This window comes from Plecotus auritus (genome assembly GCF_963455305.1).
Source record: "Plecotus auritus genome assembly, chromosome: 1".
Classification (NCBI taxonomy): Eukaryota; Metazoa; Chordata; class Mammalia; order Chiroptera; family Vespertilionidae; genus Plecotus; species Plecotus auritus.
In genome coordinates this window covers 4,823,400-4,837,409 of record NC_137770.1, presented here as the reverse complement: position 1 = coordinate 4,837,409, position 14,010 = coordinate 4,823,400, and the positions used below count along the sequence as shown (strand labels likewise).

The 14,010-nt window shown below is 49.9% G+C and overlaps 1 protein-coding gene across 1 annotated transcript in view; it reads right to left on the bottom strand.

The window, feature by feature from the left end:
* The window catches only part of RCOR1 (REST corepressor 1), a 102,988-nt gene that overhangs the window by 40,942 nt on the left and 48,036 nt on the right, over positions 1 to 14,010 (bottom strand). Inside the window, exon 3 of the mRNA XM_080644885.1 lies at positions 7,918 to 8,001. Coding sequence (XP_080501011.1) covers positions 7,918 to 8,001 — 84 coding nt within the window. The remainder of the gene's footprint in view (positions 1 to 7,917; positions 8,002 to 14,010) is intronic.

The window sequence follows — 14,010 nt, the reverse complement described above, 5'->3', positions numbered from 1 at the left end:
GGAAGGCAGCTGGCCGAGAAATTATTAGTGCTGTCTGCGTCAACACTATGATCACACCCCAGGCTGAGGGTTAGACTGTTAATCAAGGAGTCTGATTCCCAAAGCCCCACACACCAGCACCTGCTCACCAGCCCACACTCACACTTCAGCAGATAAATGATTCCCATCCACCCACAGTCCACTCCTAGGAATACGGCCTAAGCAAATACTGAAACACAACGAAACCCACAACAGAGAAACAAGGTAGGGGGCCAAAGCGCTATGCTTCCGTTTTCCGCTGCAGCCTTCTTCTACAAAACCAACAAATCAGAAGCAACCCAACTATTTCCTAGGAGAATGGTTAAGTACACTGACAGGCCCACGTGACAGAAGAGTCCATAGCTATTAAAACGTGTACAGGAGCCCTAGACTGTGTGGCTCAGCGGATAGAGTGTCGGCCTGCGGACTGAAGGGTCCCGGGTTTGATTCTAGTCAAGGGCACATGCCTGGGTTGCAGGCTCAATCCGCAGGAGGAGGTGTGCAAGAGGCAGCCGATCCATGATTCTCTCTCATCATTGATGTTTCTATCTCTCTCTCCCCCCTCTTCCTTGCCCTCTGAAATCAATTTTTAAAAAAAATATGTACAAGAGACTCACAACAGGGAAATGCTGAAGTCAGTGTGTCCAGGAAGACAGTGCACAGGCAAACACATCCAGCAGGTCCTGGAATAACATCGTTGTTATAACGATGACGGTGGGGCGGGGGGGGGGGGAGGCAGTAACTGATTCCTGACCAGGACTGTGCACAGGAAGTGAATGGCATGTCTGCACAGTCCCAGTGTGAGTGTGTTAGTGGGTGTGAGGTCACCTGAGATGGGAGGATGTCTAGGGTGGTCCCACCTTGCACCCTGAGCAGCCAAGAGAGTCCAGCCGCTGGTGACCCTGAACTGGAATCAGCGGGTTGGAAAATCATTATCTGACTTGTTTTTATGCATCACCCTTAGACGTCTGTATAGCTCACACTTACTTCAATGTCTGATATTGGAAATGTCTGCCCGGCTAGTGTGCCTCAGGGGTTGAATATCAACCTATGAACCAGGAGGTCACAGTTGGTTCCGGTCAGGGCACATGCCCAGGTAACAGGCTCACTCGCCAGCAGGGGGCGTGCAGGAGGCAGCCAATCAGTGCTTCTCTCTTTTCACTGATGTCTCTCTCTCCCTTCCTTTCCTCTCTGAAATCAATCAATATATACATTTTAAAAGGAACGCTTTGGGTCCCCATTCACAAGTTTGGAACAGTAACTTAACTCTCGTTCTATCAACTAACCTGGGGTACAACTGGTTTGTTATACTGTTTTTCACTTAAAGTCGCAGCTGCCAAAAACCTATGGAGGATGTTAAGTGAAGGCTTACTGTATGCACCTACATAGACAGAAATGCCATCACCTCACTTATATAAATATGCACAGAGGGGAGAAGGGCTACAAAAACACCCCAAGATGTTTAAAAAAGTATCTCTGGATAACGAAATAATGAGTGAAAGGTTTCTTAATTCTTGTCTGTGTCTTCTGAACTTTCAACAAAATACACAAATAATACTTTGATTGGTTTTTAAAGTTTAAACCATTACAGGAAGGGTTCACGTTAAAGCTGAAATTTTACTGTAGCCAATACCATTATTTTAAAACGTATTAACTTTTCATATTCTGTTCTTTTCTTCTGGATAAGATAATATTAAAGTCAAACTCTGGCTCCAAAGACACCACAGGAACCCGACAGCAGGAGGCACTGGCAGCCGTGACTGTAAGGACAGGAGCGCGGCTGAAACGCAGCGAGGACTGCAGCTCAGGAACTCGAGTCTCGAGTTGCGTTTAGAACCCGAACCGCGGGGCAGCGCCAGCAAAGCTGGGCAGGCGCCCAGTCCGCCGGCTGTCAGCGCACGAGATTCTGACAGGGACAGTCAAGATGAAGGAGCGGTTTTCTTTAGGAAACAATTCTGCCAAAAACATGGAATGTAAGTAATTTAAAATATTCAAGACATATGCACGACTGACTCCAAACGGCCATTAGTATGCTTTGTAGGACAGGATGTAAGAACTACCTCCATCTACGGAATGCTTAGCTGACACTCAAGACAAAACCTCACATATTCAACATCCCACTATTTTCTGGTTGTACCAAAAAATAAACCACCAGAAAATTATTTCTTATAAACTGGGATGAGGTAGAATTTCCTCCTTCTTAAAAATGTTGCTAGAGCTACTAAAAAAACTTGCATTTGCAAAATAGTTGATAAAAAAAATCTTGCCCTGGCCCTGGCCGGTTTGGCTCAGTGGATGAAGCATCAGCCTGCAGATCAAAAGGTCTCGGTTCAATTCCGGTCAAAGGCATGTACCTTGGTTGCAGGCTCCCCTCCAGCCCAGGCTCTGGTTGGGGGCATGCAGGAGGCAACCAATTGATGTGTTTCTCTCCCATTGAAGTTTCTCTCTGTCTTCCCTCTCTCTTCTACTCTCCCTAAAAATCAATGAAAAAATAAGCTTGGGTGAGGATTCACAATTGCCAGAAGCCAGTTCCAGCATGTCATAATTATAAGTTTCATCAAAAGGTTGATGGAACTTGGGGACTCAACAAGGGCTGAGTCACATATGTTATCACCTGTTGGGAATGGCTAAAGGCATTTCCCCAAACCTGAAAGGGACTCATAAATTGATTACTTGATGCCAGACAGCTCAGGGCATCTCAATCTACATGTTATTGCCTCCTGTTGGCCAAACACCTGAACAGCCCAAGGCAATTCCCCAATCTGACAATGGATTCTGGGCCTAACCCTACCCTTTGATGTGTATATCTCCACCTTGCCTTAGGACAAATTGTGTTAATAAAAAGCAAGGGGTTCTGAGACAAGGAGAACTTGGTTTCTTCAGCCAAGCTCCTCTGCCCTCCTCCCACCCCAAAATGCCTTTCAAAATTATGTTTCGTCTCTGGACTCTTATTTAATTTACACACAGCCCTTCTCCAGGTTCCTGGACCCTTCTAGATGCCGGATCAAGGCCAACAGCGTTACACAACAACAAAAATCTTCCTCTAGATTGTGCAAGAAGGGAGACAGAGACCACAGATAAGACATGGTGTGTGATATTAATCAGACTTGGCTTCTTTCTCTGCTGCTTCACCCGACACTGGCCTCTCCTCCTCTTCAGTTTCTCTGTTTTCCCGTAGGTAGATCTTTAGGTTCCTGGTCAGCCACTTGGGCCTGCTTTTACTTTGCTCCCCTTGCCCTTCCGTAAGCACTTTTTTCTCAGCAGATTTATCCTTTCCTGCCACCTTTTTTGGCTTCGTTCCTTTTTTTTTTTTTTTTTTTTTTTTTTTTTGCAGGAGCAGGTTTGGCTAACAGCCTTGCTGACCTCCTCCTAGGCTCCTCCTTCGCTGCCTATAGGGGGAGCTGACTTCCTCTTGGGCACCATGGAGATGGCAGGCAGCTGGGGCCTGAGGGCTGAGCCTTTGAGAACCTGGGTTGATGGCTGCTGCCACTTCTGCAGCCATCCCAGCTGCCCAAGCTGCTGGGACCTACAATGGGGGGCGGTGGGAAAACCATCTGAAACTGGACTGGGAGCCCACCTGCCGTGCCCCACGCCCCCTCCCCCCCCAATGTTCTTAATATTCAGTTCTGGGCACCGTAATTTAAGATGGGAATTGTCGCCCTGGCTGGTTTGGCTTAGTATATAGAGCATCAGCCTGTGGACTGAAGTCTTGGGTTTCATTCCAGTCAAGGGCACATGCCCGGTTTAAGGGCTCGATCCCCAGTGGGGGGCATGCAGGAGGCAGCCAACCAATGATTCTCTCTCATCATTGATGTTTCTCCCTCTCCCTTCCTCTCTGAAATCAATCAATATATATATTTTTAAATGGGCATTGTCACCAAATACAATATACCCAGGAGGGCCACAGAGATAAAGAAACCTCAAAATCAACCATCTCATAACCCTTAACGTGCAGCAAGACGGCCAACGAAGTAGGACGACAACATCTCAGAGACGTTGGGGGCAGGTCAGTGAGCAGAGTTCAGGAACAGAGCGCTCAGGCAGCAGCTGTTCAGCTCTCTGGTAGAAAGAACATGTTCAAAAATGGAACCGGGTGCTTCTGTAAGTTACTGCAAGTGCTCAAAAAAGAGAGGGAGTACTTTAGGTCCTCCCTGCAGTGAAGGCATCAGGAATGTCAACACACTTCCTTCTGCTGTTCTGTTCTCCACTATAAACTCATCAAGCAGCAGTCTGATGGAGGCAAAATCAAGGCACTCTTACAAGCAGATTATACTGAGACTAGAAGCCCAGTGCACGAAATTCGTGCACGGGTGGGGTCCCTAGGCCTGGCCTGTGATCAGGGCCAATCAGGTTCCCTGCCTCCCCGCCTCATCCTTCCCTCACCGCCCGTGTGCCACCACTGCGCAGTTCCCCGTCTCCCGCACCTCCTTCCCTCGCCACCCGCATCCGCCTTCACGCCCACCCCCCCAGTTCCCTGTCCCAGCCCGGCCCCAATTGGGCAATTGGGACTTGCCAGTCGGGGGGAGGGACCAGGAGGTTAGCCACAAGCCCCATCGGCAATCAGGGTGCCTGCAGGTTGGGGGCAGCTCCTGCGTTGAGCGTCTGCCCACTGGTGGTCAGCACATGTCATAGCAACCAGTCGTCTAGGCTTTTATATATATAATAGAGGCCCGGTGCATGAAATTCGTGAATGGGGGTGTGTGTCCCTCAGTCCAGCCTGCACCCTCTCCAATCTGACATCCCTCTCACAATCCAGGACTGCTGGCTCCCAACCGCTCGCCTGCCTGCCTGATTGCCCCTAACTGTTTCTGCCTGCCAGCCTGATCACCCCCTAACCACTCCCCTGCCAGCCTGATCGATGCCTAACTGCTCCCCTGCCGGCCCGATTGCCCCTAATTTCCCTGCCCTGCAGGCCTGGTCACCCCCAACCGCCCTCCCCTGCTATCGTGGTCACCCCTAACTGTGCTCCCCTGGCCTGGTCCCCCCAAACTGCCCTCCCCTGCCAACCTGATCAATGCCTAACTGCTCCCCTGCCGGCCTGATAGCCCCTAATTGCCCTTCCCTGAAGGCCTGGTCGCCCCCAAATGCCCTCCCCTGCAGGCCTGGTTGCCCCCAACTCCCCTCCCCTGCCGACCCAGTCACCCCTAAATGCCCTCCCCTGCCGGCCTGGTTGCCCCCAAATGCCCTCCCCTGCAGGCCTGGGCCCCCCCAACTGTCCTCTCCTGCAGGCATCATTCCTCCCAACTCCCCTCCCCTGCTGGCCTGATCACCCACAACTGCCCTCCCCTGCAGGCCTGGTCACCCCCAACTGCCCTCCCTTGCAGGCCTGGTCCCTCCCAACTGCCCTCCTCTGCTGGCCGGATCGCCCACAACTGCCCTCCCCTGCAGACCATCTTGTGGTGGCCATCTTGTGTGTTGGAGTGATAGTCAATTTGCATATTACCTCTTTATTATATAGGACTAGTGGCCCAGTGCATGAAATTCGTGCACATTAAAAGGGAATTAATTAGAGGAAATATTTTAATATTATTTGCCCTTTCTCTATAATAGAAATGTCAGAGATGAAAGAAAATTAGTAAAATGTGTATGAAAATCTTCCTCCTGTCAGAATCTTGGGCGCGCTGTGGGACCTAGAGTCAAGTCCCCACCCACGCGCACCTTGAAATCATGCAAGACCCAGATCTGGCCAGCCCCACCCCCACTGGGCGAGATCCAGACCCGGCTGGCCCCACCCCCATCAAGCCCTGCCAGGCAGGGGGCATGGCCTGAGGTCCCCCTGCCCAACATTGGGGCAGGGGGCACACCTTGAGGTCCCCTGTCAAGCCCCACTGGGCGGGGGGCACGGCCTCAGGTCCCCTGACCTGGCGCCAGGGCTGGGGGTGCAGCATCAGGTCCCTGCTGATTGCTCATTAAGGCTCGTTACAGGAACTCAGCCTCCGCTGTGGGTGCAGCCATCTTGTGTTACGGAAACCCCCCACCTCCGCTGTGGGTGCAGCCATCTTGTGTTACGGAAAACCCCCAACTCCGCTGTGGGTGCTTCCATCTTTGTTGCGGCGTGATGGTCAATTTGCATATTCCCTCTTTATTAGATTAGCTATAGGCTAGAAGCCCAGTGCATGAAATTCGTGCACGGGGGGGGGGCGGGGAGGGCGGTGTCCATCAGCCTGGCATGCACCCTCTCGCAATCCGGGACCGCTGGCTCCTAACCGCTCACCTGCCTGCCTGATTGCCCTTAACCACTCTGCCTGCCTGCCTGATAGCCCCTAACTGCTCGCCTGCCTGCCTGATCAACCCTAACCACTTGCCTGCCTGCCTGATCAACCCTAACCACTCTGCCTGCCTGCTTGATCGCCCCTAACCACCTCTGCCTTAGCCCCCGCCTCTGCGGCTTCGTCTGGAAGGACGTCCAGAATGACGGCCGGAAGGTCATTTGGCTGTCTGGTCTAATTAGCATATTACACTTTTACTATTATAAATTATTATTGCTAAATTTAGCATTAGTAAGAGCAGTTCAGTTTCCCATGTTCCAGGGAGGGTATTGTACCAAAAAGGATCCCTCTTGACCAAAACTAAACATGTTTCTTTACCATATGAGCTCTTTGCATCTTAAATGCTAACACGGATGCTGAGTACGAGAGGGGGGTATTTATTTAATATGCAGCATCGTCCCACTGCTTGGCAGTAATGTGTTCACACTATTTAATGCTGCAGAACATAATGTGGGAAACCCTTGTCAAAGCCCAAGAGTCCAGCCTCTGCTCACAACTTAACCGTTTTCTGATGAGCGTTCACCACGGGTTGCTTTATGAAGCCCTGTCCTGTTTTACAGAATCGACTGTGAGCCTTTCTATTGGCCAAGCAGCCTTCTGAAAACCCAATGTCACTTCTCCAGAAATGCATGTGTGCCCAGAAATTTTGCATGTGATCTCCAAGTTCACAAGTTCCCATCAATTCCATCCAGACGCCCACTAAAACATTCTCAGAGGAAATTTCTTTTTTCTTTTTTTTAATATATATATTTTTATTTATTTCAGAAAGGAAGGGAGAGGGAAAGAGAGATAGAAATATCAATGATGAGAGAGAATCACTGATTGGCTGCCTTTTGCATGCCCCTTACTGGGGATCAAGCCTGCAACCCAGGCATGTGCCCTGACCAGGAATAGAACCAAGGACCCTATCCACGGAGCCAAACCAACTAGGGCAGAAATTGAGTTTTTCTTCTCTCTTTTAAGTTATGAAGAAAAAAAAAACTTTGAAAATGGCAAAGATCTGGTAATATATCAGATATAAAATCATTTTTGAATGGTATCATTTGAGCAAAAGGGACAGAAAATCTGAAAAAGCAAACTCTGAAAATACAACTAATATTACTAATAGCTTTAGGTCCCCTACCGCCCCCCTCCCCACACAAATCCAAAGTAGCCCAGAATATTCATCCTAATAAGATTTCAAACACATGAAACAAACAGCCAACTCCAAAGCTTTACTTCTAGCTAGGCTTAAGTCTTGTACTACGATGCCCATTCCAAAATCACACATTTGACCTTTGTAATCTTTCAAATTAGAAATCTGTTCGACTCTTCATCTTTATAACCCTACACCCTCCCGGCTGGTGGAGTTATACATTGCATTATAATGTTCCTTCCCCTCTAGGCCTTTCCTCTTAGTTACTTCAGTATTAGCTTGTACAGCATTTTGGAAAAAGCAAATTGTGAAACCACAGGTTAGAAACCTTTCAATCATCATGACAGGCTACAGTAAAGAAATATACTTTCAAACTCATGAAATTATTTTAAAAATGTAAGAGAATTGTCATACGTAGGGACTTTCAGCTACAAAACTTATTTAAAACTTTGCATTAAGTAAGAAGGTGAAAAATAAAGGTGCTTTAAAACTTACGTTTTGCTTCTGATAGATTCTGATTAGGTGACCAGACCAGCATCCCAAGATTGTCTCGTTCTTGACTGCGTCTTGCTAATTTGGCTTGGTAGAAATAAAAAGAGAGAATGCTCGTTGTAATTTAACAGACATGTGAAGCAATGATCAACAACACGACTCTGATCTTTTAACCTCAGACCCTGATGCCATCATCACCCACCCTGGATTGAAAGCCTGCACACTGGCCACCACCACAGGGTAATGGGGGCGTGGAGCAGGCTCTGAAGTCCCCGGAAACATTTCTAAGTCTTTTCCTAGGTTATTCCTTATTTAACAAGCAGGTGTAATTATTATCTTCATACTAAACAGGTCACTCGGCTGGAAGGACGTAGTCAGGACTAAACTCAGACTGGCTCGGCACCCCAGGTTAAATTAAAGCGCTGTACCCGAGGATGCTGTTTCCAGACACGGGACATCCAGAAGGGAAGCTGCCCCAAGATTTTCTTAGAACATGAATCCTTCCAATGTGCTTAGAATACCCTCACCCTTCTCTGCCAGTGTAACTTTTGGGTGGCTTGACAACAGGAATACAAAGATTCTTTCAAAAACTTTATTGAAGAACTAGAGGCCTAGTGCATGAATTCGTGCACGGGTGGGGTCCCTCAGGGTGGCCTGCGGGGATCAGGCTGAAACCCGCAGTCCAACACCGCCTGCAGCTCCTTCCTGCTGCTCCTACTCATTCCGGCCCCGCTGTGCCAGCTGCGGGCTCGTGCCCAACTAGTCCCAATCGGGAGAGGCTGGCACCGCTGCAGCAATGCTCACCAGCTGTGAACCCTGCATCTGGTGCCCTCCTGAGGGGAGGGCCTTGTGGGATCGGGCCGAAACCGGCTCTCTGACATCCCCTGAGGGGTCTCGGATTGCGAGAGGGTGCAGGCCAGGTCGAGGGACCCCACCAGTGCATGATTGGTGCTGGGGAGGGAGTGTGGGAAGGCTCCAGGGCAAGTCCGGCCCCTTCTTGCCCAGTCCCGATCAGCTGGACCCTAGCAACAAGCTAACCTACCAGTCGGAGGGTCTGCCCCCTGGTGGTCAGTGCACATCATAGCTACAGGTCGACCAGTAGACTGTCTGCCCCTGGTGGTCAGTGCTAATCATAGCGAGTGGTTGAGTGGTCTTAGCATATCATTAGCATATTACACTTTGGTTGAACAGTTGACTGGTCACCTGATGACAGGACACTTAGCATATTAGGCTTTTATTATATAAGATAACTTATTAAAAAGATTTAATTTGAAAGGAAACTTCTGAAGTGCATTCAAATTCTTAGAAATCTGTGATATAAAACAATGGGCCCACAGGTGTACAAGTGCCAGAAGAAAGAAGGAAATCTTGCCATTTGTGACAACAGAAATGGACCTGGGGGATTTGCTAAGTGAAGTAAGTCAGAGAAGGATAAATACCATATGCTTTTGCTAATATGTGGAATCTAAAAAAGAAAATAAACAAACTCATAGATACAGAGACTATTTTGATGGTTGCAACATGGAAGGGGGTTTGGGAATATGAAAAATGGGAAGTGATTAAGAAGTACAAATTGCCAGTTATAAAAACAATCACAGGGATGTAAAGTACAGCATAGGGAATATAGTCAATAATATTAAAATAACTACTAGAGGCCTGGTGTACAAAATTCATGCATGGGTGGTGGGGTGGGGGTGTCCCTCAGCCCAGCCTGCACACTCTCCAATCTGACATCCCTCTCACAATCCAGGACTGCTGGCTCCCAACCGCTCGCCTGCCTGTCTGCCTGCCTGCCTGATTACCCCTAACTGCTTCTACCTGCCAGCCTGATCACCCCCTAACACTCCCCTGCCAGCCTGATCGATGCCTAACTGCTCCCCTGCCAGCCCAATTGTCCCTAACTGCCCTCCCCTGCCAGCCTGGTCACCCCTAACTGCCCTCCCCTGCTGGCCCAGTCACCCCCAACTGCCCTCCTCTGCCAGCCCAGTCACCCCTAACTGCCCTCCCCTGCAGGCCTGGTCCCCCCCCAACTACCCTCCCCTGCTGGCCTGGTCCCCGCAACTACCCTCCCCTGCTGGCCTGATCGCCCCCAAATGCCCTCCCTTGCAGGCCTGGTCTCCCCCAATTGCTCTCCCCTGCCGGCCTGATCACCCCCAACTGCCCTCCCTTGCAAGCCTGGTCCCTCCCAACTGCCCTCCCTTGCAGGCCTGGTCCCTTCCAACTGCCCTCCCCTACTGGCCTGATCACCCACAACTTCCCTCCCCTGCCAGCCATCTTGTGGAGGCCATCTTGTGTCCACATGGGGGAGTGATGGTCAATTTGCATATTACCTCTTTATTATATAGGATGGTGTCAGGTGGGTACTAGACTTATTGGGGTGATCACTTTGTAAATTATATAAATGTTGTACATATACCCAAAAGTAATATAATAGTGTACATCAACTGTAGTTGAAAATTATTTAAAGTTTTCATTTGGATTGCAAATTAAAATGAAGGCTGACAACACCAAGGTGTGGCAATCATGTGGGGAAACTGGAACTCTCACGCACTGCTGGTGGGAATGTAACATGATGCTATCACTTGGGGGGGAAAGCCTGGCAATCTCCTAAAATGTGGTATATCCATTCAATGGACTAAAACTCAGCAATACAAAGGATGAACTATTTAAGCATATAACATGAATGAATCTCAAAACAATTACTCCGAGTGAATGAGTTACACATACAGAAAGGGGGGGGCTAGAGAAAGTTCCGTGGTGCTCCAGAGAAATGAGGTAACAGTATGACATCAACGTTTTCAACAGAATTAGAAACGTGGGTGTGTGCACATGTCTGCGTGCACACACACGTTTACTTCCCAGTTCTGCCCACTGAGCGGGTCCTGATGCAATGACAATCCAGCAACAACTGAGCACATCGCGCTCCCAGATCTTGGTTCCCAGCGAAAGAAACAGGCCCCGTGGAGAAACGGCTGGCTGCAGGGCTGGGAGGGAGGAAATGGTGTGGCTCAGCTGGCTGGAGCACAGTCGATTCCCGGTCAGTGTACACACCGAGGTTGCAGGTTGGATCCCCGGTCAGAGCCCATGCAGGAGGCAACCAATCGCTGTGTCTCTCTCACATCAATGTCTTTCTCTCTTCCTCTCTCACCATGTCTCTCTCTCTGTCTCTCAAAATCAATGGGAAAAATACCCTCAGGTGAAGATTAACAAACAAGCCCTAACCGGTTTGGCTCAGTGGACAGAGCGTTGCCTGCGGACTGAAAGGTCCCGGGTTCAATTCCAGTCAAGGACACGTAGCTTTGGTTGTGGGCTCGGTCCCCAGTGGAGAGCATGCAAGAGGCAGCTGGTCGATGTTTCTCTCTCATCGATGTTTCTAACTCTCTATCCCTCTCCCTTCCTCTCTTAAAAATCAATAATATATATGTACATTTTTTAAAAAAGGCCTTTAGAGTAAAGGTTGGTATAAATTTTTAAAGCCTCCAAATAAATATCACCTCCAAATAAATGACAAACCAACAGCAACAGAAGCCAGAGATAGTGGAATACTATCTTTAATGGACTGAGAGGAAATCTTAGAATGTACCCTGCGAAACTCTCAGAAACATGGGCGAAATGGGAAGATTTTCACATAAACACTTATGGAGACTTGAAGTACACTAAAGAATATGCTCAGGAAAAAACATCCTCAAAGGAAGGTTGATATTCAAAAAAAAAGTAACTAATGATTTTGTAAGCACTACCTATTAAAAAATAAAATCATGTCCAGCCCAGCCAGTGTGGCTCAGTGGCTGAGTGTCAACCTATGAACCAGGAGGTCACAATTTGAATCCCAAGCAGGGCACCTGCCCAGGTTGCTCGATCCTCAGTGTGGGGCGTGCAGGAGGCAGCCGGTCAATAATTCTCTCTCATCGTTGGTATTTCTATCTCTCCCTTTTCCTCCCTCCCTGAAATCAATAAAAATGCTTTTTTTAAAGACATGTCCAATTTAAGGAGTTTTGAAAAAGAACAGAACTAAAATTCTGGACAATAACTAACAACATGTATCTCTGGGTAGTAGGGTCATAGCTCAACTGTTCTAGAGCTGAAAGATTAACTTTAGGTGTTAAATTGAGTGGGTGGGGTGAGGAGACCCGACAAACCCTTGTGATGACGGTCTACAATGACAGGGACGGCGTCATGGCTACAGCATGTGCCAATGGGGTGTGATGAGAAGGGCATCGCTTCGCCTCTGTGGTCTTCCTCCCCAAACGCTCGGTTAATAAACAGGAAAACATCAGACAGGTCCCAACTGAACAACATTTTACAGAAATCCTGACTTATACTCCTCAAAACCACTGGAGTCACCACAAAGAAGGAAAGTTGTAAGAAACTGTCACAGCCAAGAGGTGCCTGATGAGACATGACAACCACAGGTAATGTGTATCGTGGATGGGATCCTGGGACAGAAATAAGGACATTAAGTAAAAACTAAGGAAATCTGAATAAAGTATGGTTTCAGGTAATAACACTGAACCAATCAATATTGGTTCATCAACTGTAACAAATATACCATACTAATGTAAGACATGAATAATAGGGGCAACATGGTGTGGGGTTATGGGAATTCTCTGTACTATCTTTGTAACTTCTGTAAGTCTAAAACTATCCTATATAATAAAAGCCTAATATGCAAATTGTCCCTGGACCGGGAGTTCGACCGTTTGCTATGACATGCACTGACCACCAGGGGGGCGGTGCGGAACATGGTGGACATCAGCGACGCGGCACTGGCAGCGGGCAGCAGTGGAGGCACTGCTGGCCCCAATGGGCCCTGAAGAGAACGGGACCGTGGCGGGATGGTGGAGCAGCTGAGCGGGCGGCGCCATGCCAAGGCAGATACGAGCGGGGCCTGATCACCCTGCCATTCTCCCCACAGACAGCAACCAGGGGCAGCAGTGGGGGACGGGGGGCAGGGCTGCCGCCCAGCTCCCAGGCGCTGAGGGAGCAGAGCGGGAGCCCCATTGCCCTGCAGACGGCAACCAGCATTCATTACAGAGAAAGGGCAAATAGCAATATTAAAAATACTAAGGGCCCAGTGCACGAATTGGTGCACCTTGAAAGGAACCGTGGGCCATGAGGCTGCAGTGGGCACAGGGTCAGGTCTTAGCCCATCCTCTGCACCCCGCCCGGCCCCTCCTGCCACGGCCTCCAGTCCTCCGTCTGCTGGTAGCCCTGCTCCCACGCGCTGACGGCGCCAGCCCCGCTCGCACCTACTGACAGCCTGGAGTGATGGGGGCCAGCGCCAGCAGGGGGTGCAAGCGGGGCCGGCACCATCAGTGGGTGCAAGCGCTGATCGCCCCTCAGGAGCAGGGGGAGGTGGAGAAGCCCACAGGGGCGATCGGGGCCGGCAGCCGCCGCTCGCACCCGCTGATGGCACTGAGTGATCGGGACTGGCCAGGCGCCAGCAGCAGGTGCAACAGTGGCTCCAGTGCCAGCTGTGGGTACGAGCAGGGCCGGTGCCAGCTGTGGGTACGAGCAGGGCTGGTGCCAGCTGTGGGTACGAGCGGGGCTGGTGCCAGCTGTGGGTACGAGCGGGGCTGGTGCCAGCAGTGGGTGTGAGCGGGGCCATTGCCAGCAGTGGGTGCGGGCGGGGCTGGCACCGGCAGCGGGTGCGAGTGCTTGGCGGGACCGCGATGCACAGGACGAAGAATTTTCAGTAACCACCAGAGGCTCACCCCGATGACAGCGACTGGCACCCTGCCTTGGTCTGGCACCCCGCTCACCTGCTCCGCCATCTTGCTGCGGCCGATGCCCACCATGTTCCGCGCACACCCCCGGTGGTCAGCACGCATCATAGCGACCAACTGTTTGGTTGTTCCGCCATTCGGTCTATTTGCATATTAGAGTTTTACATACTAGTATATAGATAGATTTCTTCTAATTATTTTCCTTTCAGTGTGCACGGATCCGTGCACCAGGCCCCTCGTTCTAAAATAAAAGTTTACTTTGAATCCCAGGCCCTACACAATCTGACCAGGCTACCTGCCTACCCCATGCCCCATTCTCAGGATCCGCCTATGCCCCACAGGGTAATTGCTCTGCTGTGCCTTTCCGTTT